The sequence below is a fragment of the Pteropus medius genome, unplaced genomic scaffold (assembly GCF_902729225.1).
Source record: "Pteropus medius unplaced genomic scaffold, Ma_sr-lr_union100, whole genome shotgun sequence".
NCBI classification, from domain to species: domain Eukaryota; kingdom Metazoa; phylum Chordata; class Mammalia; order Chiroptera; family Pteropodidae; genus Pteropus; species Pteropus medius.
In genome coordinates, this window is record NW_024354502.1 from 24650945 (window position 1) to 24677269 (window position 26325).

At 39.2% G+C, this 26325-nt stretch overlaps 3 protein-coding genes and 1 non-coding gene across 7 annotated transcripts in view; 2 read left to right on the forward strand and 2 right to left on the reverse strand.

The window, feature by feature from the left end:
• The window catches only part of POFUT3 (protein O-fucosyltransferase 3), a 57792-nt gene extending 54326 nt beyond the window's left edge, over positions 1-3466 (reverse strand). Inside the window, exon 1 of one of the 2 annotated variants that reach the window (XM_039853478.1) lies at positions 3308-3466. The gene's annotated coding sequence lies outside the window, so the exon portion shown is untranslated. The remainder of the gene's footprint in view (positions 1-3307) is intronic. The other variant, XM_039853479.1, reaches the window with a different exon arrangement.
• Positions 3467-8045: 4579 nt separating this feature from the next.
• MAK16 (MAK16 homolog) lies at positions 8046-17164 on the forward strand. 2 transcript variants are annotated; one of them, XM_039854051.1, is made up of 10 exons: positions 8046-8196; positions 10532-10581; positions 10674-10783; positions 10884-10948; positions 11137-11288; positions 12009-12063; positions 13959-14033; positions 14755-14865; positions 15514-15579; positions 15740-17164. In XM_039854051.1, exons 1-10 carry the CDS (start codon positions 8182-8184, stop codon positions 15932-15934), a joined length of 894 nt encoding a protein of 297 aa, XP_039709985.1. In that variant the 5' UTR covers positions 8046-8181; the 3' UTR covers positions 15935-17164. The 2 variants fall into 2 exon arrangements, with proteins under 2 accessions (XP_039709985.1, XP_039709984.1); XM_039854050.1 differs by lacking the exon at positions 8046-8196 and having other exon boundaries at positions 10493-10581.
• On the reverse strand, positions 15393-24816 carry TTI2 (TELO2 interacting protein 2). Of its 2 annotated transcripts, XM_039854048.1 has the most exons (7): positions 23718-24815; positions 21787-21973; positions 21149-21241; positions 19623-19810; positions 19402-19545; positions 17463-17625; positions 15393-16556 (listed from the first exon to the last, which is right to left on the reverse strand). In XM_039854048.1, the coding sequence occupies exons 1-7, from the start codon at positions 24359-24361 to the stop codon at positions 16452-16454; spliced, it is 1524 nt and encodes a 507-aa protein (XP_039709982.1). In that variant the 5' UTR covers positions 24362-24815; the 3' UTR covers positions 15393-16451. The 2 variants fall into 2 exon arrangements, with proteins under 2 accessions (XP_039709982.1, XP_039709983.1); XM_039854049.1 differs by lacking the exon at positions 21149-21241 and having other exon boundaries at positions 23718-24816.
• A 308-nt stretch (positions 24817-25124) lies between these two features.
• LOC120595923 (small nucleolar RNA U13) lies at positions 25125-25230 on the forward strand. Its single transcript, XR_005651034.1, has one exon. It is a non-coding gene; the product is annotated as a small nucleolar RNA U13 (small nucleolar RNA).
• The last annotated feature ends 1095 nt before the right edge of the window (positions 25231-26325 follow it).

Below are 26325 nucleotides of genomic sequence, written 5' to 3' on the forward strand. Positions count from 1 at the left end.
ACCAGTCTGACCTTTTGCATTCTGCACTTAGCGTGTATAGTTGTTTCTAGAATGCAGATTAGATCTCTCTCCTCTGATTAAAATCCTTTAATAGCTTCCCAAAGATTCCAAGATACAGATAAAACTCACCAGCTTAGAAAACAGCTCCACTTGGACCCCACTCTACTTCTCTAGCTTTCTTCCCTCTGTCTCCACCACATGTACCTTTTGTTTCTGCTATTCTTGGAATGTAGCTTCCCGTTCTGTGCTCTGGTCTATAGCATCCATACCTCTTTGCTGTCCTAGCCATTCTCCAAGACTTTCGAGACTACCTGCTTTGGAAAGCCTTTCTCCTCCCCAATGCCAAGTCCACAGATCTAGATCCGTATCGTTGTGTACTTGTTTCTATTACAGAAGTGGACAGAATGCAGAAAGCTGGGGCGTTTCAGGAAACTTTCTGAAGCTGCTTCAGAAAGTGGGTGTGTACACAATAGTTGAACATTAGTTGAACATTAAAAAGTTAACCTATTTTGTTAATTTGCAGAAGACTTCCTTCATGTCGTAACTGTCCCTTGGGCACCTGACAAATGTGTATGATGGTTCCACAGTTTCCACTTTCACCCAATTTTTCTTTATTGACATTTATGTGTGTTAACGTGTCCCTCACTCTTTCTGAAATGGACTTCATATTTATGTAAAGAATGCTTTGGGTTGCAGATTTCTACCTAGGAAGGTCATCCTATTCAGCCAAGCACACATTTCAGGCAAGATAAATACAGAGTAATGAGAGAGAAGAGATATTGGCAGCCATGTGAATGAAGACAGGTGATTAATGGGGGAACAGAAGCTGTAGCCCAAACACCTTCACATTGCTATGGCAGAACTGAAGGTGATGCTATTCTTAAATTCTAGACACACAGTGAAGCACTCAAATTATGCAGTATTAACATACTCTCACTTAGTGGATCTACTTAATGCAGAAACTAAATAAAAATATATACCCAGACCAAAATATATATATATATGTATATATTCAATATAAAGCCCCAAACAGAAGTATTCATAAGGCATAGGTGATTTAAATGAGGTGAGGGCATAAGACTGAAGATTATGTATCACGCTAAGAACTGAGCCAGCTCAAGAGCAGGACTCTTTCTCATCTTTTTCCCTGTAAGGTCTTTTTAGTTACTGTCATTTCTCTAAGCAGGGCTAATTGATTACTCCGTAACAATTTTCCTACCTTGCAGATCATAATTAAAATCCTTCATTTGCTTTTATCATTTATGTAATCATAAATGAGGAACCGGTTAAATAACACTGACAAAATGTGTCTAATACTTCACATACCTAAAGACAAAGGGCTAGCCCAGATGATCGTCTGAGGTTTCATTCCCAAAATTAAGCTCTCTGATCCCATAAATGGTGTCCAGGAGCAAAACTCTCCATAGAATAAAGATTAACCAAGAGACAGTAATAAAGATGATTTGTGTCAATCTAAAGACTTCTGGAAACATAAAACAAGATATATTTCTATGTAACAAGTTTAGGATTACTTGATCTTCATTCTCCTTTTTAGTAATTCAACATTAACTTTCAAAAACTCAAATTTTATCTTCAAATAAACAAGTATCTGAAAAATATTGTAGAGAAAGATAAAGTTTTTTTTAATTTTTAAAAACCCATATTCAAGAATACTATAACAAATGTGTATTGTAGAATGCTGATGATTGAATTAGATATTGTTTTACTTACTGAAATCAACTCTTATATTCCAAATTTAGAAAGCATTTAAATATGGGTTGGAGATGTCTATATAGTGAACAATATACAAATAACATTATTGTTTGTTCAAACTATGTTTTTATTTCCTAAATTTAACCCTAGTTTGAATATTGTCTTCAAAAATGTTTGTAAGATAGAACTTGAAAACTTACTTTTTTTTTTTAATTGAACAATAAAAGATGAGCCATAAAAACAGTAGCAATTGGGATTGTGTATTTAATTCACCGTTACACAGTGCCATCTAGCAGGAAGGCAGCAAATGAAGTTATTACAGCAATTTCGAAAATGGAAGAGACCTTAAAGATCCTCTCATGCTACAACACTGCCTCTGGCTTGCAGTCGGAAGAGGGAGAAAGTTCCAAAACTAAGGCTTAGGGTGCTGTCTAGACTGGCAGCTCTGCTATTAGTGTGCAAATACCTGGACTGCTTATTCAGTGCAGATGGCCAGGCCCCACCTGAAAGTCCTTGAGAGACCATCGTGGACCACGGGGGGTGGGGGGTGGGAGGAAAGGCCCTAGTTGTAGTGTGACATCACTAGCAAGCCCAAGATTGGTCAAGAGCTTCAGAGGAATCTCATCTCCAGAGGAGGAAGGAAGTATAAGGGGAATGAGATCCTGAAGACCAAGTTGCCATATTCAAAACTGTACGCAGCCAGAGTGTATTTAATGTATTCCACAGAATACATTAAATTAACAATTCAAGTCACGACTTGCATAGCACTCTGCTCAACTATTTCGGGCAGCTGTGGCAGTGAGCAGGGAGCAGTCTGTTGGAGCTGTGGTGTTAAGAAAAAGACATTTTGCATGGTATTCGTTATACATTGAAGAATCATTTAAAGATCCCCAGAAAATGTCTTAAAATCACACCAATGTTATTTCTGTTTCCTACACAAAATGAGTTCTTTGCTGAGGGCGCCAATGGCATACAAAAACACCTAGGAAATGGCTTGCGTATATAGATAAGCAAAGCCTGCGGTTCTGGGGGCTCTCCCTGGGCATTCTCTCCATTAAATGCGCAGTGCTCTTTACAGCGGGTCAGAATCGCTACTTCAGCACACAATTCTAGCAACAAGTGATTCTCGGTAAAGACGTGGGGAAGAAGGAAGCCATTCACAGTACACAATGGCAGAGTTAGGTTCTCCAGTCGGTGGGGCAGGCAAGATCGTGGCATAGCGGGAAGTACGAGGAAACCTTCATTCTCAGACGCAGGGAACTGCGCGCCTCCTGGGCCCCAGTGGGGGCTCCTGCGCGTCACCTGCATCCCACTGGGGCTTTTTCAGCAGCCAGATAGGTTTAAATCTCAGACAGTGTATCTGGAAAGCACTGCCCAAGGTTTCCCCAAACAGACATGGTTTCTTTTTCAGCACTCAACTCCGTCTTTCTCTCACATACACTCCCTCTGGGCACAAAGAGGTTTCCTTCTGCTATGAGTCCCGCAGGCAGCGTCCCAGCTTCCAGAGGCACCAGAAAAGTCTTTTTCTTTCTTAGCACCAACAGCCTGCCCCCACCAAAGTAACACTCAAGCAGACCTAGTGATGCACACTCACCTCTTCTCAGGGAAGGAGGCTCGCTCTGCTCATTGCAGCCCGGGTTTTTCACTTTCAGTTTGCGCCCTGGGAGCTCAGGCAAAGACTCGGACAGGAGATTTGGGAAAGGCGGGATAACAGCGCATCCAGGTCCAGAGATCCTGGATCCAGGTTTTCATTGATGCCTCCCATTTGAAAGCAAGTGGGACCTTGCTTTCAAATGGGAGGCATCAAAGGGTTCCGCTCAGCACAACCCTTTTTGAAAATTTTGGAAGGCTCCTGAGACCCTTTTCTAAAGCAAGTCACTGGACACTGTCTGCTTCTCAAACTCACTTAAGACTGGAGCACATTCAAAGTCACCTATTCAAGAAAACTGAGAACCTTCTAAGCAAAGCAGAGGCCTGGATACCTTTAGTCAGGTACCAGTGTTTGGTAGACCTAGTAGGATGATTTAGGGTTTGTTTTTGTTGCTGTTGTTATTTATTTTTTTACTGGCAAAGTTGTTTAACTGACTTCAAAGTACTGAATTCCGAATTCAGATACCCCAATTAAAATTATTTTGCCCTAGTCTAGACAGAAGGTGATAAACCTAGGGGAATAATTCAAGACCTGGGTAGGGCTAGGACCAGAATAAGGGCAAGTGAGGCATCTAGGGCTCAAACTTTAAGGAGACAGTAACTCCAGGAGTGATGCGAGCGCTAGGCACACTTGCAGTAACCTGAGGGTGACTGCTGCCCTTGGCCTGCCTCACTCTAGCTTGGTCCTGCAGAACTCCAGTGCCAAGTACCTCAACTGGCCTCTCTATAAAAGTGAGTTGATAATAGTGGTAGCAAATTCTAGAAAACCCCAAACATACACAAAGAAAACATTGGTAAATTGGATATCATTAAAGTAAGAAATTCTGTTCATCAAAAACACTTATCGAGAGAATGAAAACAGTCCACCGAGCAGAAGATATTTGCAATAGGTTTCTCTAACAAAGAATTCGTATCCAGGATATATTAAGAAGTCCTACAATGCAATAAAGAAAAAATCCATAAAAAGAGGGAGGGAAGGAGCCAAAGACTTACACAGCACTTCACCGAGGAATCTAAATAGCGAATAAGTATGTGAAAAGATGCTTAACTTCTTTAGTCATCAGAGAAATGCAAATTAATAAGATAATGATATACTACTACACACACACCAAAATGGCTATAGATTTTTAAACTGACAATACAAAATGCAAAATGTACACTTTGGATGACACTTTAACAGTTTCTGGATTTCCAGCAGAGAGAACTGCTCCATGTATAGCTGTATAGTCAGCTGAATTAACGTGTGAAGATAGAGGATGAGAATAATAGTTTTTCCGACACTAAAATTTTCTTATCAGAAGCTGGACTGCGACTTATTGTGGATGTCGTGAAATTCATTGACATGCAAGATGAGATAGAACCTGATCATTCCCAAGTGTTCCCTGATAATCTATGATTCAACAAAGGGACTTAGTTATAAACAAAGACAAACTATATAATAAGTGGTTCCTCTAATTACATACATTGATTAAAGAAATGGTCCTAATTATCCATCCCTTCTGTATCCACTCCCTTTGCAATGTGAATCTGAAGCTCTCAATCAGGAAGTGGAGTTTATTTCCCTACTCCTGAATACTGGCTGCCATTGTAACCTGCTTTGGCCAAAGAGTGTGGCCGAAGTGACAGACAGGGTACCAGTCCCGGGCCCAAAAGACTGTGCATACTTCCATTCCTTTCATTGGAACCATGCCCAGTTACCAACAGAATAATCCCATGATGGCCTTCTGTGCAATGAGGGACAATGACTCAGTCAACCCTGTTGCCCCAGCCAATAGCCAGTCAGCTGTAAGATATGTGAGTGAGGCCATCCTAGATAAGTCAGCCACAAGCTGATTGCAGCTAACTGCAGACACATGGGCAAGCCCAGGTCAGCTCAACCAAGTCTGTTCTGGGCCAGCAGAACTACCCATCTGACTTGAAGAAACAAAAGCAATAAAAAGTACTTACTCTTTCAAGCCACTGAGTTTCAGAGAGCCTTTTAAGTCTCTGAGTTTCAGCCATAGCTAACTGATACAGAAATTAATATCTAGAAGTGGGCTGCTGCTATAAAAAAAAAAATCTAAAATATGTGGCATTGGTCCTGGGACCAGGTGGTAGGCAAAGACTGAAAAAGCAGTAAGAAAGCTACTATAGCAAACTGGAAAAATGATGACACATTTTCTGTAGTAACAAAATGTTTGGTAAAAGTATTACCTACAGTAATTTGGAAAAGTTGAAATGTAATAAATTTGCATATCTGGATAAAAAGATTTCTAGGAAAAATGCTACAAGTGTCAGTTTCTACCTTTGAGCTGCATATTATATGGTACTGCCACAAAGAAATAAATTGAAGGGGGGAAAAAAAAGACCACCTTATAGGCAGAAATTAGAGGGAATATAGAAGAATCAAAATTCAGGAGATTGGAAACTAAAACCGGTTCTCACCTCCAGTCTCCTCAAACCAGTAAAAAATCTCTAAGATCAGGTTGGCAGATCTTTAGTTAAGACCTCTGAAAGAGCTAAGGTATCCTACAGTCTTGCCACCTTGAATGTGCCAGATCGCGTCTGATCTTGGAAGCTAAGCAGGGTCAGGTCTGATTAGTGCTTGGAAGGGAGACCACCTGGGAATAGCTGGTGCTATTAGGCGTTTAAAAAAAAAAAAATTAAAATAGTTAAGATGGCACCTAGTAAATCTTCTCAACTTAATAAAAGAGCCAGTAGGAATCATAAAAAAGCATGACAACCCAAAGTACTCGTGATTATGGTTATAAAAAGAAGTTTGCCTCAAAAAAAAAAAATTATGTGAATGGCTTTTGTCCAATGGAGTAAACTTAAATCAGATTCCACATAGAAAGCTCACAAAGGTTTTAAAATTGTATGTGGTGAAAGTATTCCCAACTTGGACTAGAAAGGACTGAAATTGTTCTAATTGCAAAAACATTTCTGGGCTCCCGAGCTTCTCTGGATGATCGGATAAAGAACGTGTAGTATATCTATAGCTATACATTTCTGTAAATGTATGTGTGTGCGTATATACACACTCATACACGCACAATGGAATATTAGTCATTAAAAAAGAATGAATTCTTGCCATTGGTGACAACATGGGTAGACCTTGAGGGCATGTAGAATAATGAAATTCTACATGAAATAAGTCAGACAGAGAAAGACAAATACCATACAATTTCACTTATATATGAAATCTAAAAAAGAAACAAACTACAACAAAAACCAATGAGCTCAAAATATAGAGAACAGCTTGATGGTTGCGGGGGAGGGCGGGCATGCAAAAAATAGGTAAAGGTGGGTCAAAAGGTACAAATTTCCAGTTATAGAATAAATAAATCATGGAAATGTAATGTGCAGCATGATGACTATAGTTAATACTATATTGCTTACTGGAAAATTGCTGAGAGAGTAAATCTTCAAAGCTCTCATCACAAGAAAAAAATTTATAGATAACTATATATGATGATGGTCATTACGCTTACTGCAGTGAATCTTTTACAATATATCAAACTATAATAGTATCATTATGTTGTATACCCAAAGCTAACATAAAGTTAGTTATACTCCAATGGAAAAAAAAAAAAGATTATTCACAGGACTCACCTCCTGGTGGTGAGCAGGGAAGGAGTATTATACCAAAAACAATTCGGGGAGTATGGTGTAGTGCAGATGGTTAAGCATTGTCCCCTTTTTATTTCTTCCACGTTGTTTTAATCGTGATTTACTAACAGAGAAGGGCTTGCGTATGTAGGACTTTAGGTCTCTAAACCAGCCTTGTCTAGGGCAGTAGGCGAGTGAGAACGATCACAATATTTTATGAATCGATGTAAACTATGCATTTAACATACTTCTAATGTTCACGTACCCCACAATTCAAATTGAAAACAGTTTGATAAAGGTTAAGTGACTCGCCCAAAGAGATTTAGTAAATGACAGTTGGTTTTCAGAACCTAAGTTTCGGTCCAAAAACCAGTGCTAAATCAATGCTTTCCAACAGGGTGGTTCTAATTCATTTTCACCTGCATGCAGCAAAATTACATTATTTATGATGCACTGAATTACTTTATAATATTATATACAAATTAAGGGCTCATTCTTATTCTGCGGTTATGCCTTTCTCTTTTGGTATTAAAATGACCTTTCTTTCGAAAAACGATATGAGCTAGTAAAGGTCCCCCCGCCCCCGACAAAATAAAAAGTGGAAAAGAGTTGTTAGTCCTCCAAAAAAAAAAAAATATGTATATCTGACCCAGGTACTTCAAAAGTCAAGACTCAATGCCGCACCAAAAGTATCTGCGGGGTGAGGGAGGAGTAAATGCGGGAGTGAGAGTCTCAGGTTAAAAAGAACCGAGTTTGCGATCCACTCCTTAGGTGATGGAGTAATAACACCGCAACCCTAATGGTTGGCGCTAAGGCCCGGCAGGCGGCGGTACGCGCCTTTCCCAAGCCTAATGATAGGCAGAATGGAGGTCTGGAAAGCTGGGCGGTCACAAACTGCGCTTTAGACAAGAGCACGTCGGACACTCTCGGCCTCTGCATTCTGGGATTTGGCCAGCTACTGCGCAGAGATACACAGGAACGTTAACTCCGTTTGCGGTCCAGGTGAGCCCGGGACAAGACCCACCCTGCGTGAGGGTGCGGTGACTGTCCCGACCTAGCGGTGGACGTACAGGCGCGCGCGTAAGTTAGACCGCTAAGGGGCGCTCCGTGCGAGGCCAAGAAATCAGAACACTCGCGATAGGTGAGACTAGGGTACCGGAAGTGACTTGCCGGAAGAAGCATGGCTGCTTCCCGGATTTGGACAGAGACGCACGCTGTACCGCTGACACCATGCAGTCAGATGATGTGAGTCTCTTTTTGCGCCTGAACCCGGGGTTTATGGAGGGCGTCTCACCCACTTTAGGTGACTCAGAATCTGCATACTCAGCTGGCCCAATTACCCCCTATGGCTCCGGAAGCGAGGCTTTCAGAGCCCTGATTTCAGAGCGTGGGGTTTTCACGTCTGCCTTAGACCCCAAGCCCGCTGCCTCAGCAGGATTAAGGAGCTAGACTACCACCACCTTAATCTACAAGGTTGGTGTATGTATCCAGTCCTTGGTGTCCAGCAATAATGGACTTTACGTATTGTCCTTGGGGACTTGGAGGGCGGGCAGGAGCCTGGGGTGCAATACCGCTAAGTTTAGAAATCAAACTTAAAGATCATCCATGTGCACATTTTCAATATGCTTTTCCTATGTTTAGGTTTTTCTTTATATTTGTTTCACTGTCTGCCTGAATCATAATTTTGGAAGCATCCTAGATTCATTCATTTAGTTATTTGTAGGAGAAATAATAGTGTGCCAGGCGTAGTAATAATTACTGGAGATTTGGTTGTCAATAAGCTAGACAAAAGACCTCTGCTTTCTTGGAGCACTCTGGTGGGTGAGACAGCGAACAAGTGAACAAATAAAAACAATTGCACTGTGTAATAATAGTAGTATGAAAGACCAGAGGTGATGAGTAGAGAGTAATTAGGAGAGACCACTTCAGATAGGGCTGATCAGGGAAGGTGTCTCTGAATAGTAGACATTTGAGCTGAGATCTAAAGGATGAGAATGAACTGTCACTGAGGGACTGAGGGAAAAAGCAAGCAACAGAAAGGTACAAAAATCTGGAGATAAGAGAGAAGGAATATATTAAAGGACACCAATGTGACTGTTATAGGAATCAAGGGAAGAGAGACATAACGAAGTTGGATATGCTTGCCAAGGCAAGATCATGTAGTGTTTTCAGGAAGTGGTTTTAGGGATTTTAGTGGGAAATGCCATCTGATTTACATTTATGAAAAGTTCCCTAGTTGTGTGAAAGGTTGTAGAAGGAGAGAAAATGAAAGCAAGGAGATTATGATGAAAGTAGCTTCAACTAAGGTCATGGTGGACATGAAAAGAAGTGGATGAATTAAGATCTGTTTTATCAGTAAAATCGACAAGACTTGGTGATGGGTTAAATGAAAAAGAAAAATCAAGGTTGGGGGCTTGAACAAATAGTTCAGTCGTGGTTTTATTTATGGAGACAGGGAAGGCTAGGGAAGGAATATGGTATTTTGAGAGGTGTGGAATTGAGAACTCCATTTGGACATGTTAATGGGTATGATGCCTTTTAGAATACACGTAGATGCTCTGGTTTTTCTTCAGATAGTATAAATCTTTTACCTTTTACTAAAGAATCCACGTGTAGATGTCAAGTAGGCAGCTGGGTATATATACAAGTCTGTTGCTCAGGAAAGAAGTCTGACCAGGAAATGACAGTTTGGGAGTCATTAACTTACAGATGTTTAAAGCCAGTAGCCAGACTGAACTCCTACTTTTCCTTTCATTTCCTCTGCCCTATTTCCTACCATCCCCTGCCAAACACATCCTATAAAAATGTTGTTCCATTCTTTTACATTTCTTTATGCTTTTCCTTTTAACTACTTTAAAGTCTTTACTGGTTCCTCAGGGCAGTTCACTCAAAGGCTCTCATACTCTTATACACCTCTATTGTAAACTGCTGCTTTGTGATGCTTTGTTTACAAATTTTTCTAACTATAGACAGATAACACTCTTTAAGGACTGTACCTTCCTTAATTCAACAAATACTTGAGTATCTCCTGTGTGTCAGGACTTAACATAAATTAAGTATACAGTAAATGCTGCATGAATAAGGAGTACATTATTAGTTAGTGGAAGATAGCAAAAGATGATCCTCCTTGCCCTTAATGAGATAAAATTATGGTACGTATATCCAAAAATCTAGTACTGTGCAACCTTTTACAATGGGAAATGAACATTTTAAGTAGAAAAGGAAAGTTACAAAATATATAATGTGATCTCATTTTGTTGATAATATACAAATAGGCACATTAGTTCTTGGAATGTATAACGTGTAGAAAAACTTGAAAATATTTACAAAATACTAATGAAATTTTATCTCTGGGTAATGGGGTTATGGTTATTGCTAATTTGTGTTTACTCTTTCTATAAGAATCTATTATTTGTGTAGAGTAAATAAGTCAGACTGCTTTACACAGCATTTTTTCTTCATTCCTCAAAGACTGTTTTCCTCAATAAAGCAGGCCACTGCCCTAGAGCATTGTTTCTTGGATTAATATGCCATCTATTGGGTCAGAGCAATTGAAATGGGTTTATGTTTTGTCTTGCAGGTTATCTGGGATACACTAGGAAACAAGCAATTTTGTTCCTTCAAAATAAGGTGAGTCTAGATTTGCAACTTGGACAAAGGTTCCTTTAGTTGCTGTCTTGGTAACCCAGCTTTTAATTCTTACTCCTTTCCTCCCATTCTAGAACTAAGACGCAGAGCTTCTGCAGAAATGAATATAGCCTGACTGGACTGTGTAATCGGTCGTCCTGTCCCCTGGCAAACAGTCAGTATGCCACTATCAAAGAAGAGAAAGGTAACTCCCCAGTTTTGGGTTCCGTGAGAACTACTCAACAGCCTTTAAAAGGATGTTCTTTAGTCTCTCTAAATAATTTTAAATGTTATCTATCCTGCAGGACAGTGCTACTTGTATATGAAGGTTATAGAGCGAGCAGCTTTTCCTAGACGTCTCTGGGAACGGGTAAGACTCAGGACATAAAATTGCAATAACCATTGATCAAGAGCGAAAATGCCACATGCTTTTCTCTTTCTTGATCATATCTAGATTAAACTTTTGAAGCCATCCTCATTAGGTCTCATAGGTGTTGTTAACAGTGCAGAACTACTCATTTACTCTTGCCTTTCAAGCTTCCTTTTTCTGCTTGATAGGTCCGGCTTCATAAAAACTATGAGAAAGCACTGGAGCAAATAGATGAAAATCTAATTTACTGGCCCCGTTTCATTCGACACAAATGTAAGCAGAGATTCACCAAGATCACCCAGTACCTAATTCGAATTCGAAAACTTACACTAAAGCGACAGTAAGTATTTAGATCATTTATTTTTAAACCTGTTTTTCCATGGATCATTTTATGAAACCTATAGTAATGCTTTCTATTCATTTCAACTTTGGGTGGTCTTTTGTGATATAAGAAATAACTTTACCTTAAAGTTGTGCCCTTCGTTTTGCAGAATTTTAAAAATAGTATAGTACAACTTGATTATCCCCTCCCTGTCTAAAAATCAGCTTCAGAAAATTTTATTTGTAACTCCCTGAGGGAATCTTAAAATTAGGGATTTGAAAATGACCTAAAAAATATTAATAAACAGCAATGTAAGAATTTTACTCTCAGTTCAATGAAAACTAATTTTAAAAAGTGATATTAAAATCCACAGAATTGAGTACCTTCTTAAGGAGTTATAGGCCCTAATACTTCTTCATTGTGACCTGCAGAGAATACTAAAGATGTCAGTCTACAAAAAGTCCTTTTTCTCAGTTCACTGAAACATTAATGTTAGCATGGTGAATGCCCTTGGAAGTCTCGCAATCCCTAAAGAAAACAAAAAGTCATATTAAAATATATGTAAAAATGCCTGACTTTTTACAGCATTAAATATCTAGAAAATTTTAATATATAATCTTGCTGTACTGAACTGAACCCTACAAAATCAATTCTAATCCTTGTTATCTTTTCAGGTTTTTAAATGAACATATAGTACATGTACATGGGTTTTCTGGTAATGTGTTTTATTTCCCATAGGAGGAAACTTGTTCCTTTAAGTAAAAAAGTGGAGCGGAGGGAAAAAAGAAGAGAGGTAAACTTATTGTTCTGATATTCATAGTTTCTATATTTTTATTGAGGGTAGGGCTGTGTAGGTAGGGCACATGAACAAGATTGTCACCACTGTCTGTGTACTGTTCCAGCCCTGGACGATGGTTTACTAATGGATAAGAGTATTAGTTTGCATAAGATGGCTGATATTGCATATCTTAAGATTATAACTTTCAGGACAGGTTAAAATATGGGTGTTTTGGGGATATATGTAATGGAGAACAGAAAAAACACCTTAAATAGAGATCCACAACTCCTTGTCGGAAATTCTTGAGGTCAGGTGTTTCAGAATTCAGAATTTTGGTATGTTTCCGATCTTATATCTTACATACTACCCGCAGGGTTTGATCATTCTAACCAAACACTAGTAGTTCTGCAGTGAAATATAAGAATGTTCACTCTAGATGCAATTTTTAAAAAATCTTTAAGAGCATCATGTCAGTTTGGGTCATGTTAAGCCACTAAATTGAGTTGTTTTAATTTTGAAATTACTGGTAGGAATTGATTGAGATTATTTGTTCCTTTGAAGTAAACTAGTCAGCTTTGTTATGAAACTAATGAATAGCAATGGTAATATTGTGCTATTCATGGAAAATCTAGCCAGGAAATTCCAGCCTTTGTGCCAAAGAGCAGTCTGCCTCTCTATCTCACTGATATCTCATTCAGGCTGAATTTTCTAATGCTTTTCAAGACCTAGGATTTCTCTTTTTCTGACAAGCTCAGATTTTCAGTCATTCTGGATATTTGCTTTGCTTACCTCACTTCCAGCTGCAGACATTTACCTGATCATTTATCATATCCTGTCAAGACATAGCTTTAATAATCTTGATGCTTTTGTTTCCATTAATCATGTAGAGTTCTGTATCTCAAATCTAGTTTATCATTGGTCTCCAAAATTTTTGGTCACTCACCCCATCAATAAAATTTCTGAACATATGCTCCCCAATATATCATTTATAAATGTTGTTATGCATGTGTGCTTTCACTCTGAGGTATATTTTTATATAATAGTTTGTGATGGTCTGGTTCTTAGCTGAGTATAAATTTGCCTTTAAGGAGTCTCATAACTGATAGGTCAGACATATTTAGAGAAATGCGTTGTTGATTGTTCGCATTAAGTACTTGCTCTTTATTTTTCATTCTCTACCAATTATGCAGAAGTTTTTATCCGGATCCAGTTAGTGAGTTTTCCTACATCTCAGTGGATCACCCTTGAGGTGTAAGCACTCACTTTAGAGAATAATATAGAACATCACAGTAGTCTTTTAACTGATCCATGTGTTCTAGTGTTCCTGCATTGTGATTGATCACACACACTGTTCTTCATTCTAACGTAGTTTCAGTAGTAATACTATAAAATCCTCTGATTTTCACTATCAAATTAATGCACAGTCTTAGGCTAGAAAGGTAGTTTGAGGTTAAATTTTTATGTTTTGGTTGTGGGTGGTACAGGTCAATGTCATGTACCGTTTCCTATGAGAGATCATTGAAGAGATTTTTTAACTATTTTTCTATCACTTGGAAACTAACATGGTTTTAGGAAACAAATAAGTGAAAGTCTCTGTTCCCTTTTCTGCTTAAGGGTTGCTAATTTTCTGAGACACTTAAATGTATGTAGACCTACCTGCTTTGTATATCAAAGGCTTTGTTAGAATTTGAATGCTATTTATAAAAACTAAGAATTCTTGAAAGGTTTAGTTTGGGAGGTAAAGTTTGAGAAGAAGAAGAAATATATCTGGTTAGAGAGGCAGAAGCCCCAGTAATAGTGAGAGGGAAATGTGATTATATGTTCTTTCTTATAAAAACTTGATAGTGTCTTCTACAGGCTAAAAAATGAGTACTAGTGAAGTAAATAGGTTTGCTCCTTTTCTCTTACAGGAAAAGGCATTAATAGCTGCTCAGCTGGACAATGCCATTGAAAAGGAATTGCTGGAGAGACTTAAACAAGATACGGTAAGAAAGCTAGGAGCTTTGGGGTACACATTTTATTTTTTAGTTGGTAATATGCTAGGAAATGTGGGAATAGTGGAAAATGTGTTTTATTTTTAAAGATGCTAGAAAGATGTGCACCTTGATTTTATTCCTGAAATATGTATCATATAGTCCTGGCTTCCTCATTTTAGTTCAGTGATACAAGCACATAAAATGCTTTGGTTTTTATCCTTGATACTATAGTCATGAGACGTTTTCCCTTTATTCCCAATTCCTGTTCCCAAATGCAACAATTCCAGGTCTTTGTATAAAAACCGTACAGTTCTGATCTTCCTGCCTTTTATCCTCCTCTTTGAAGGTTCTTTAAAATGAACTTTTATTCTCTTTTTAAGATTTAGTGCCGTTCAGAGACGACATGGATGATTTTTTTTTCATTATTCCTCCTTCGTCAGGAAAATTACATTTGTTCTAATCTGTGAGTTTTATAGACTATTAAGCTTTAATGATCTGTTTCTATCCTTCATAAAAGTTGTCAGTTTGGTATTAACCACTGATGATTTAAATGACAAAAAAGGGGCTTTTTAAAGACACTGCTAGCATAGGCTTGAAAACAGTATAGAAATATTACTTATCAAATTAGGTATTCTCATTTTTCTGAGGAAAAAATAATATGCTTGTCGGATAATGATCTTTAAGTGTAAGACCCAAACGTAGTTAAAGCCAATCTGTTTATGTTCTTCAGTATGGCGACATCTACAACTTCCCTATTCATGCCTTCGACAAGGCCCTGGAACAGCAGGAGGCAGAGAGTGACTCTTCTGATGCCGAGGAAAAAGATGATGAGGATGATGAAGTAAGCTTTGTTTGTGTTTTTGCTTTGTCAAGCAGAAATCTATAGGACTACATCTATTTTAATGTAATTGAGAGACAGAATATTATTTTCAGTCCCCCAAACAAAAATAATTATTTGACCATATTTTTCTATCATGAGATTAATTCAGGTCTAGCAGTGGCCACTTGGTTCTCTAAATTTAGTCAACAGACTATGCATTGACAATTTTAATCTTACTGATTGGCATTCTAAAATTTTTCCTGCAAGGTGACAAATGAAGAAACTTCCTTAGCTGATGGAGTATACCATTAAGGAACCTACTGAAATTTACAGAGGGTTTGATCTTACTGTTAACATGAGAGGTACCTGAGTGATAGTATGTTTAGGAAAAGGGTAGATTTAGGAAATAGATACTCACATGGGTACATTGGCATACTTTGCCTATTAAACTGTTTTTTGATATTTGAAATTAATAGTTGACTATACAAAGAATTGTTTGTAAATCCTATATACTGATTTCAGAAGTATTAAACTTGGAAATAAGTTGGTTGCCTAGTAAGTAGATTTTTATTTGGTTATTTATGCATGTATTTATCAAAGAATCAATCTAGATATTTAAGCTGAATTTTCATTATGTATTTTGAACCTAACATTTGTGTTTTATTTTAGGATGTGGGAAAAAGAGAGTTTGTGGAAGATGATGAAGTGGATGACAGTGACATAAGTGATTTTGAGGTGAGGCAAGAGTTATAGGTAAATCGTGTGGTGGTCTTCAGATGCGGGGAAAAGAGGGGATTTCAAACACATAGAGGCAGATAAATTCTCTAGTTTGTTCAAAATTGAGAGGACAGTGGAGTTTGGGCAATGAATCTAGTATCTTTTTTCCCCATATTAGGATATGGATAAACTGGATGCCAGCAGTGATGAAGATCAGGATGATAAATCCTCCAGTGAAGAAGAAGAAAAGGCCCTTGATACCAAACACAAAGGCAAAATACCCTTGAAAGGACCTTTGCAGAGAAAACGAGCCTATGTGGAGATAGAATATGAGCAGGAGACAGAGCCTGTGACCAAAGCCAAAAGCACGTAATTTCCCTTCAGGCATTTATAAACAGGACTGAGCTTTTTGAACTTCTTCCTTTTATACTCAACACATACATACCTCCAGTTTTTGCTCTTCATGTTGTATTTAACACAATATTTGTGGTTTTGATATTTAGGTCACTTCTGTGGAGCAAGAAATCTGGGAGGGAGTGGAGGAAATCCTTAAGTTGTAAACAGAGTATTTTTATAGCTTTGGCATATGTATTGAAGTGACAGCTTGAGCCCAAGAAGCTTAACAGATGAGTCTGTGGTTGCAAATATTTCCAAATTTTAAATGCTACACACCGTTTCCTTAGTGCCCCACCCCCGCCAACTTAATTTAGAAATGTCCAGACTTCAATTTTTTCTTGTTCTCCTTTCCCTACTTCTATGAGAGCAAAAGAAAAGAAGGAAAAGAATCTAAAATATAACATTCAGTACAGAAATACCTTTTCCCTTAAATAATTCCATTTATACAAAAAATATATATATATGCTTTCCTTTTTAGGAAAGTAATACAGATCTTAAGTTTCACCATAGGGAGTGCCTTCGGAAACGTGCTGCACTTTTCTGATACAGTTCACCACCTTGCTGTCTTCACAGCTTTGGAGAATTTTGGCCAGGAGACCCTGAAACATGAAATCAAACACACTTTGATTTTTTTTTTCCCCCGCTTTTACCTTGGTTCTTCTTTCTTGGTGCCATACTTAAGGAAGGAATGGATGACACTAGCGGACAGTTCACAGAGCAAGTATGACTGCATAAACTGTTGGCATGCTTGGAAAAGTCCTGCTGGCTCATTCAGCCAAGGTGAATTAGATTGGATCTAGGGCTTGAAAACTGCCTGAGATTAAAGAGCCAAGATGAAGTATTTAAATAATTAATAAAACAGTAACAAAATATACTATCTCTAAATATTTTTAGGATATGAATTTCTTTTCACGCTGTCTTACATCCTTCAATTGAAGATTTCTAAATGGAGTAATAAGGCAATTGTTTGGTAAATATATGTAAATATATAACTATTACATGCTATGGCTTTCAGAAGTTAACTTTTGTGTAATATGAGACCAAAGAAAGCATTCCCATGTGAATAAGAATATGGAAAAACACAGTAGTCCCTGAAAAATTAAAAACATTTCTGATCTGAATTACTCTACCTATATTATTACTTTTTGGTGATTTATAGCCCATTATTTCATTTTTTTTTCTTTTTTCTTTTTTTTTTTAATTCAATGACAAACAGAACTTAAATTTTACTAAATCTTGATCATGATCCTTTTGTCTATTCCTTGTCCTCGTCCAAGAGACATTTGCTGTTCCTCTTTCCTTTTGGTCTGAATGATTCTGAGTGCTTTAAAGAATAAGGTATTGCTCAAACACTACTGAAGGCTGGAGGGCTCCAGAGGTGGAGACCTGAACCCTCCATGTTAATTTACAGACTTGATCAGGCATGTGAACAGTAAATTATAACAATAGGAATTAAATAAGGACAATGAGGCCTAAATGAAACCAAGTAACAGATTGTCCCTTACCTTTACTTGACCTTGAGAACAGTGGTCCAGGAGAATCAGGCACTCTGTAGCCTCTTCTAATAAGGCTCTCTTAATAGTCTCAGGTGTAAGGTTTGGGTCCCTTGCTACATCACATATCAGTTTCAAGAGAGCCTTCAATAAGACCACAAGTCTACAGGAAACTCTGGAATCAAGAAGAAAAACTATGTTCATACTCTAAATCAGGATATTAAACTGAGAAACTTCAAAGGCCAACTAGTGTAAAGCCCTCATTTCATAAATGAAGGAATAAAAGTCAAATGACTCAAACCATAGAGCTCGAAGACTACACACTAGATTCCAGATTCTTCAAACCCTATTTTTTCCAACAGCATACCACCCACATACACACACACACTGGCCTAAGAATACCTTGTACCCCAACTGCAGCTTGGTTCTATAAGGAAATAGCCCCTCCTGAAAAGAACTGGGATCTCCCCTTACCCCAGGCCTATACTTCTGGCCAGAGAACAAGAGATGGCCCATAGTCCTTTAAATTTTAGGCAGTCTTAAGCCTGGAAGTTAAAAATAAAATGAAGGAAATAAGCTTGGCTTCTGGAACTTGTGTTAATTTGAATTTTCTGTCATTTAATTCCAGATCCTGGATTATCAGTTAAGCCCAGCCTATTTACTTCTACTTATTAGCCTTTCTAAAAGGTTTTATCTTGATTAAAAAAAAAAGTTCTGAGAATGGATACTGGTGATGGTTGCACAAAATTGTGAATATACTTAATGCTACTGAACTGTATAAAAGAGCAAATATACATTTTTTTTTACTGCAATAAAAACTAAAAAGCCTAATGGAAGCTGAAAAGTAATTTAACTTGTAGTGTGAACATATGCATAATGAACCACATTTCTAGACAGAAATATGACTAGAAGAAAAGTCTGCATCCTTTACCTTCATCTAAATAAGTGGTTTCCTCTAATCCGTGTATTGCTCTGCCCTTCACCTGTCATCATTCAATATATAATTTGTTGTTTCCCAGGCCCCACCCCTCCACACATACTTGACATTCATTTTCTAACCTCTATTTGCTTATCAGTCTCCTATTTGGAATCTTGGTCTCTGCTCTCTAAAGGCCTGATAGTATTAATCTGATTGTTTCATTCATCTATCTACTCTAGTCCACTCATTCTTCAAATATTTGTGTACTTAATACCAGGTCCACTCATTCTTCAAATATTTATGTACTTAATACCAGGTACTAAGTAAACTTTGGTATGCTCAGTGTTGTACCAAAGTGGTCTTCCATCCTTCTAGAGCTTATCATTCAGAAGGGGAGACAGGGGAGATGTACATTATGTAAACAAATACAAACAGTTACAAATGTAACTAAGAGAAAGCTTTTTGGGTACATTGTAAGGAAATAAGAGAATGATTCAGAATAGATACGTGTGTTGTTGAGGCATTGGACTCTAACTGAATTGCCATTCCGTGCAAGAAAGCTTTTTGTTGACTCACATGTTTAGGTTCCAGTTTATTGTTCCTAACACCAACCTCAAGCCAAAGTTGGAATGCTTCCTGAGCAGTCATATCCTAAATTAGTACTTTCCTGATCACTGCCCTTAGAGGTGTTCAACAATGTGATATGAAGTGCTCTGTTCTCAACTGGATTTAAAAACATTAAGGTGAGCAAAGTTAGGCATGTCTTTATTGTAGCACTTCTAAATGGCCTTTTAAAATTTAATGTGCATTATAAATTTAGGGAGATGTACACCTGAAGCAAGAATGGGTGTAATTTATCTTTTAAATGCCATTTTCTCAGTTCAAAATCCAATAGGTATGTAAAAATGGGAGGTATTCAAATATATGGCATATACTTAATTTCTGTACTGCATGGGCATCTGGGCAAGTTCTGAAGAGAAAATTGGCTGAGTTTTGCCCCTCTTAGCACACCTGTCTGCTTGGCTGTTATACCTGGGCCAAGTATACTGCATGAGAAGTTTTAGAGTTTCCAATATCTTCAATCTAGCCTCTTCCTCTGGTCCATCATAAACCTCCAGATAACCAAGGATGACTCGCTCGAGCCTCTTCAAGTGCCGGACAGTGAGGATCCCCAACCTACAAACGAAAGAGAAAATATGACACCAAAGAGATAAGTCAGGGAGTATGGGCAGACCAGCAGCCCAGGCACTCACCTCTTCACAAAAGCTGGTAGGTTTCTTGCATAGGTCCTGCGTAAGAGAAGGCGGTGCTCTGGCTCCATGTGGGTAAGGATCAGCTGCAGTACCTCATCACAGTGTGTGGTGGGTCGGGCTGCATCTCCCTTCCAGTGCAGGGCTTTCTCCAGGACGGGGAATAAATCCAGCAGACACAGGAGCACAGCCTAGGAGAGAGCAATGGAAAGGAACTATAGTTCATCCACTTGAATTCACAACACTCACAGATGTTTCTAGCATCTTTATTAATCTATTCCTAGGATAGGAATACATGTCACAGAATTCTATAATACACTAGTAATAATACATTAAGTGCATATTACTTTACATTTTCAAACTTTTTTTTACATTATCTCCATTTGACAATCTCAAATAATACCGTCTCAGGATTGCTCTTTGCTAAGCTATAACATGGTAAGAAAGGCAGAGCTGAGACTTAAACCCAAATTTTAGGAGTCTGGGTCTATTGTCACTAAATCACTAAGTCTAAATGATATTTACATGTACTTATAATAAACATATCCCTAAACAGAATCTAAGATGGTCCTCAGTTGTGTCCAATTTGACCACCCTATCTGAAAGTTTCAGTGTCTACGCAATTCCTTCTAGCTCTCCCGGGATTCTTGGTTTTTCTCTTGGTTTTTGGTTTGTTTTTTTAAAAAAACCATCTCAGAAACCCTAATCTTTCTGGCTGTGAGTACCTGGATTCTCGATATCTAAAATAACATTTAAAAAAGAAAGGTGGCAGGGTCAGGGGTAACAGGGTGAGTAGGCATGAATTAAGAAACGAGATTATTTCTACCTCTTAATTTTATATAATTTGTTTTTTCTGTTTTGAAAATGTTCTTCCCCCTCCTAAGAAACTCCTATTCATCCTTCGTAAGCAAATATCACCTCTTTCTGGAATCTTCCTAAAACTGTCAAACCACCAAACCTGGTTAGCTGCCTATTGCTGAATACCAACTGCACTTTATACAAACATCTTTTAATAGTTTTATCACTCTGTATTATAGACATATGTATAAATTTCATATATTTGCATATGTCTCCCAAAGGGTTTCTTAAGGCCAGAAGCCCTGATTCATTCACTCTTGGAACCTACACTGGTTACTGGCACACAGGTTCTCAAAAACTACTGAAAGAATAATGACAGTAAAATATCCAACATACAAGGAGCTTCAAGTGTGTGGTGACATAAAACAGTGCAGGAAAAAGAACATTTAAATTAATAAATATAGCACTTTTTCAGACATAACACTGCCTCCAAGTGATATATAATTGACCCAGATGAAGACAAAACATTGGCTTTTTTTGTGGAGACTCAGGAATGCAGATGCCTGCCTAGTATTGAGATATTTTCATTAGTCATTGCTACCTCCATATTTTCAACTTGGCAATGGCCTTTAGTATCAGCTTCACTTTCCGACTATTCTTATTCACATAATGCCACTTCTATTTAAATATGAGAACTCAGACTCACAGTTATGAATAAATCTTACAATTACCTGAATGAGGTGGTGCTCAGGTGTATACAGATGGTTGAAAAGGGCATGGTATAGAACCTGGGCCCTGTTATACTGGAGCAAATCAGCAGCTGGCTGCAATCAGACAAATTACCCAATTAAAAGAAGTTTTTCAAGGTTGGCAAAACGTCGATAATTTTTGAAATTGGATTATGTGTGCATGGATTAGGTTCATGATACCACTCTCTACTTCTGTGGATGTTTTAAAGCTGCATAATCACAGTTAACATAAAAAAGTGTAGTAATACACAGTTACAAAAAAAAAAAGAGTAATAGCTTGCACATATGGGCATAATCCCTTTGTTTGACTTTTTTGTTCCTTGAAAGTCAACTGTTAATAACCGAAAGTCTGGTTGTTCAGTTTGACGATGACCCATGTCTTATGTCCATGATGATGGCCCATGTTTCTTATATATATACTACCTACGAGATACAAACTCTACTAGGTTGACAGAGGAAAAATATAGAGAGAAAAGATACAAATAAGTGAATTTAGTCACATAACAGCATTAATAAATAATGTAAACATAGGCAACAATAAAATAGTGGTATCATGAATGAAGACCAGCCATGACTCAGTCTGTCTGATCAATACAGATGGCAGAGTGGAGGCTGCTTACCACATTAAGCACAATGTGATGGAGGCAGTCTACACCCAAGATTTTGTTCTCAGTCTGATAGTCATCTGAGATGAGCAATGATGGGGGAATTATCCTTTCTAGATGTTGATTCAGCCAAGGTCGAGTGACCTGCTGCAGAGTCCATGAGAAAACATGTTTGGTGGCAGGGTTATTCTTCCAGGATTCCCTAAATGGAAATATGAGACCACATTAAATAAAGTGACGTGACATTAACCAGCAAAGAAAATTACCCAATTCAAGAGAGTATTTTCTTGTCCTTGAGAAAACTACAACCCACATAAAGTAACTGTTAATATTATATGTTTTAAGAGCTAGTTCATAATAACTCATAGAATTTACACTAAATGCATATAACAAGCACCCAGGGCTCTAGGTCTAAAGCTTATCCAATGAGAGCCATTTATAACCATAACTATGTAAAAAACCTGTGGTGATGGTGGTTACAATGAAGATGTGTTGAGAAGGGAGAAAGGAATAAAAGAAATGTCATATTATTAATTATTATTATTATTATTCTGAGGGAGCAAATGAATATTTAACAATTTACAGCTTATAAAGTGAATTTACACACATTACTCAACTAATCTTCAAAATAACTATGTAATAGGTAATATTACCTTTATATTACAAATAATGAAACAGATTCAAAGAGTTTTGGTCCTACTAAGAAGTGATAAAAAGCAGCACCATCTGCCTCAAAACTAAGCCTTTTAACTCCACGTTCTTGGTAAAATAACAGTTATGTACACATTTTTTTTCTCATTACCACAGTGTTACAGAACCCTTGCAGGACATTTGGTACTATCCAAAACATGGATAGAGACAACTGGTTCATGTCAAAAGTCTTTGAAATTTAGTCCTGTCCAAAATATCCGTGAGCATGTTTGATCCATGCCAAACAGTCCTTGACATTTGGTCTTGTCAAAAACGTCCACGCTTAGGAAACATCCCTGGGTTCTAACAGCCCATAATATTTATTTATACTTTCAGTTTATAGGATTAATACAGAAAATACTATGTTTCATTGGTCTAATAATTGTGTTGTGGCTGTACTGCCAATAACCTTTTTTCACTTGGTAGCCTAGCAGCAGTCCCTAACCTTTCTGGCACCAGGGACCAGTTCTCCTATGAGAGTCTAAATGCCTGACAATCTGAGGTGGAGCTAAGGTGGTGCTGCTAGCACTGGGGAGCAGGTTCAAATACAGATGAAGCTTCGCTCGCTCACCCGCCACCCAAATCCTGCTGTGCAGCCCAGTTCCTAACAGGGTTGGGGACCCCCAGCTTTGTTAGTCGTGGTACATGGGGTTAGGTAGATGGGCTGGCATGGACCAAATGTCGCCGTGGATGTTTTGGACAGGATCAAATTTAAAGGACCTTTTGGCATAGAACAGATGTCCCCATGGTCGTTTGGACAGGACCAAATGTCCGCTAATCACAAATACTTACAAAGTAGTAAGTGGAAACACAAAAAAGTACTTTAGCTAACTGCAATCTAAAGCTATTTTTTTATCCCAAATATGGCTTCCATATCAAATAACTATCCTTATCTACTACCAATGAGTTTCAATATCCCTAAGTTTAAATTCAAAGCGAAAGTTAAATCCTCGCCAAATCCCCATCTCCAGCTAATAAAGTCTAAGTAAATGGAACAGAGCTTCCAATTTCGAGGGCAGTTGTCACATGAACTTAAAACAGCACTAGAAAATGAAGTCAGAAGACCTGAATGCTAATGTCAAATTTGCCACTATCTAGTTGTCATTTATAGCAAATCAAAACCTTTCTGGGCCTTAAGAGATCTGCTATTACAACACCTATATTTCACCAGTGAAGAATCTAAGGTTTCTCTGAGCTCTAATATTCTAAAACAGGCTGAAGCTCGAGTTGGTGGCCCTTTCCAAAGAAGTACTCACTTATTCAAATCAGGCTTGAGAAGCCCCATTATCACAGTAAACCTCCCTTTTTGATCTTCATTTTCTCCATGGAGGAATCCTGCCACAGAACCACACTCAGTAACTTGAAGCAATAAGGTGAGCACCTCTCCAGCAACGTTCTGAGATCGTGGGCTGGTCCATGGTTGCTTCCAGCTGTGTGTGACGGCAAAAATATAGATGGGTCCTGCCAAGTGAGTTAAGCCTGTCTTCCATGCAGGGCAAACCAAGGAACTCTTGGCAGCCTCAACTTTCGTCAATAACTTAAGAAATAGTAACCCAACTGCTGCCGCTTTCTCGGCCACTGCAGAGTGACCATCACTTCTACCTTCCTGTTCCTTAGGTGGGGCTGCATACTTCTCCAGGGCTTTGGCCACCTGCCCCAGCATCTCAGGCATTCCGTGGAGCGATGTGCCACTCCCCTCAAATAATTTATCACAGTCTGTGGCTTCTATGAGAGCACTGAGGTCCTGAAGAGCCACATCTCTGGCCTTGCCCCGTCTGGACTCCTGGCCGGTAAGATGGTGCAAGATCTGGGAGAAGGCCTGTCCGAGGGCAGAAGGCCACTCTCCAGGCAAGGAAGAGCCCTCTCGCGGTGGAAAATCCCGAGAGCTGTCGTGCTCCATTCCTCAGACTGCAGCAGCAACGGGCTGGTCTCCCTCAGAGGATGAGGATGAAGGCGGGAAGAGATCCGCTAATGAGGAAAGGAATGATCACCTGGTGTTCTTCCAAGAACAGAACTAAAACCAAATAAAAATGCGAGATATCTTGGAGGAGAGGGCGAGTTTAACCCGCATAAGAGTAAAGTGTGTGTAAAGGAAAAGATGCAGGAAAGAGAAAGGCACCTCTTTGGCAGCAACAGAATCTGACTCCCGACAATGAAGTGGAGAAATTACTCTTGCCTTCTGAAGACTCAAAAAAAGCAAAGACAGACAGACGGACGGACGGACGGACGGAAGGAAATGGAAGCCTTAAAAGAGTTGTTACACAAACACGGTAACCTATATATACAGCGCTTTCCGCACATCTATGCATAACAGGATTCCGACTAGCTAACGTCGTCGCCGCAAAGCGCAAGGCTAGCTTCCGCCAATACTGTCGCAACTATTGTCATTTCACGACCTACTGTCGTAAAGCAATAAAGAGCCAGGTTTCAAAAAAGGTGGGGCTAGGGAGAAAAATTTGCATGGAGTGTGATCCGCTCGCTAATTTTGTTTGTTTTCACTTAGTAAGCTAGAAAAAAGAGGAACGTCACGGAATATCAGTGATATTTTAAAAATGTACTGGATATATAATAATCAAAGCTGAATATATGTGAACTTTATCTGTCACCCTTTCTGTAAAGTTAGTGGGCCGTACTCAAGGATCCTTAACTGAGACGCTTTCACGATCCTTTTGTAGTTCATGAGCGTGATGATCGGGTGTTCATGCTGCTGTGTGAGATGTGCTGCCCATCTAACCTTGTTACGACATTAGGCACATGACCCGTCTGACGTGAACTTTGAGGATCCTCTTGATTTCTCAACTCTTGGAAAAGCTAATTTTTCTTTTAGTTAAGTTTTACGTAGAACGCTAAGCACCTTATTTTTCACGTGTGCGTGGGCTGCGATTTCTGCGTTTTGGGTTTAAGGTGTATTATTCGTTTCCCTTGTTCTGTGTACCTTTTTCAAGTGTGAAGCCGTAGGCTCTTAAGGAACCGCCGCCAGTGTCAGATCCGGAGTTGGAAACGTATCGGGTACCGAAGCCGGCCCGGCCCTGTGCTCACCGGCAGCCGCGGGCGGTGCTGGAGCTGGGCGGCAGGCGGCGCCTTTAGCCAGCCCGAGAGCGAGTGCGGGGAAAGCCGCACCCTGCAACTCCTTGGTTCGGTTTCGACTGGAAAGGGAAGCCCCGACCCTGTGCCACCCCTTTGTCTTAGCCCGTCTCATTGCTTATCCCCCTCGCTGCGGGTTCCCTGAGGGTGGAGTTGTGACCCACGGGGGCCAGTCACAGTGCCTGGTCATCCTCGGAAGTTCGTGGGTGACTTCATACAGCTTCCACCGTGTCGTGGGAGCCCAGGGAAGCAAACTTCATTTGTGCCAAGGCAGGGGCCGGAGCACAGAGAGATGGGCGTCGGACACTGGGAGGGGTTATTTCGGTAGCTTCTTGGAGAGGGACCCCGGGGGCGAGGAGGAAGCTCTACTCCTGGGAGCCGCCACTCAGACCGGCGCTGCTCGACGGGTCGGCATAGCCTCTGCCATGCATCTAGCAGGTCGCCTCCTGGCTTAGGGATTCCTTTGGCCCTCGAACCCCCAAGAATCCAGAGAAAGCCCTACGGAGATTTCTGGTGTGTGTGTGTGTAGAAGGTCAGATGTGAACAGAAGGTTCTCCTCCCCAGGGAGTGGTTATGGTGTGGGAGAGACTTATAGTGCTGTAGTCCCCGTCTTGGAGAGAGCACTGCTTGCAAGGATCACCTATGATTCCTTCCTTGCTCACTCGCTGTGTGACCTTGGGCAAAAGTTCGGTAACCTCTCTGCGCCTTAATATCTTTAAAAGTAAGATGCTGGTAATAATAGTCCTTAGTTCTTAGGCTTGATATGAGAAATAAAGGAGT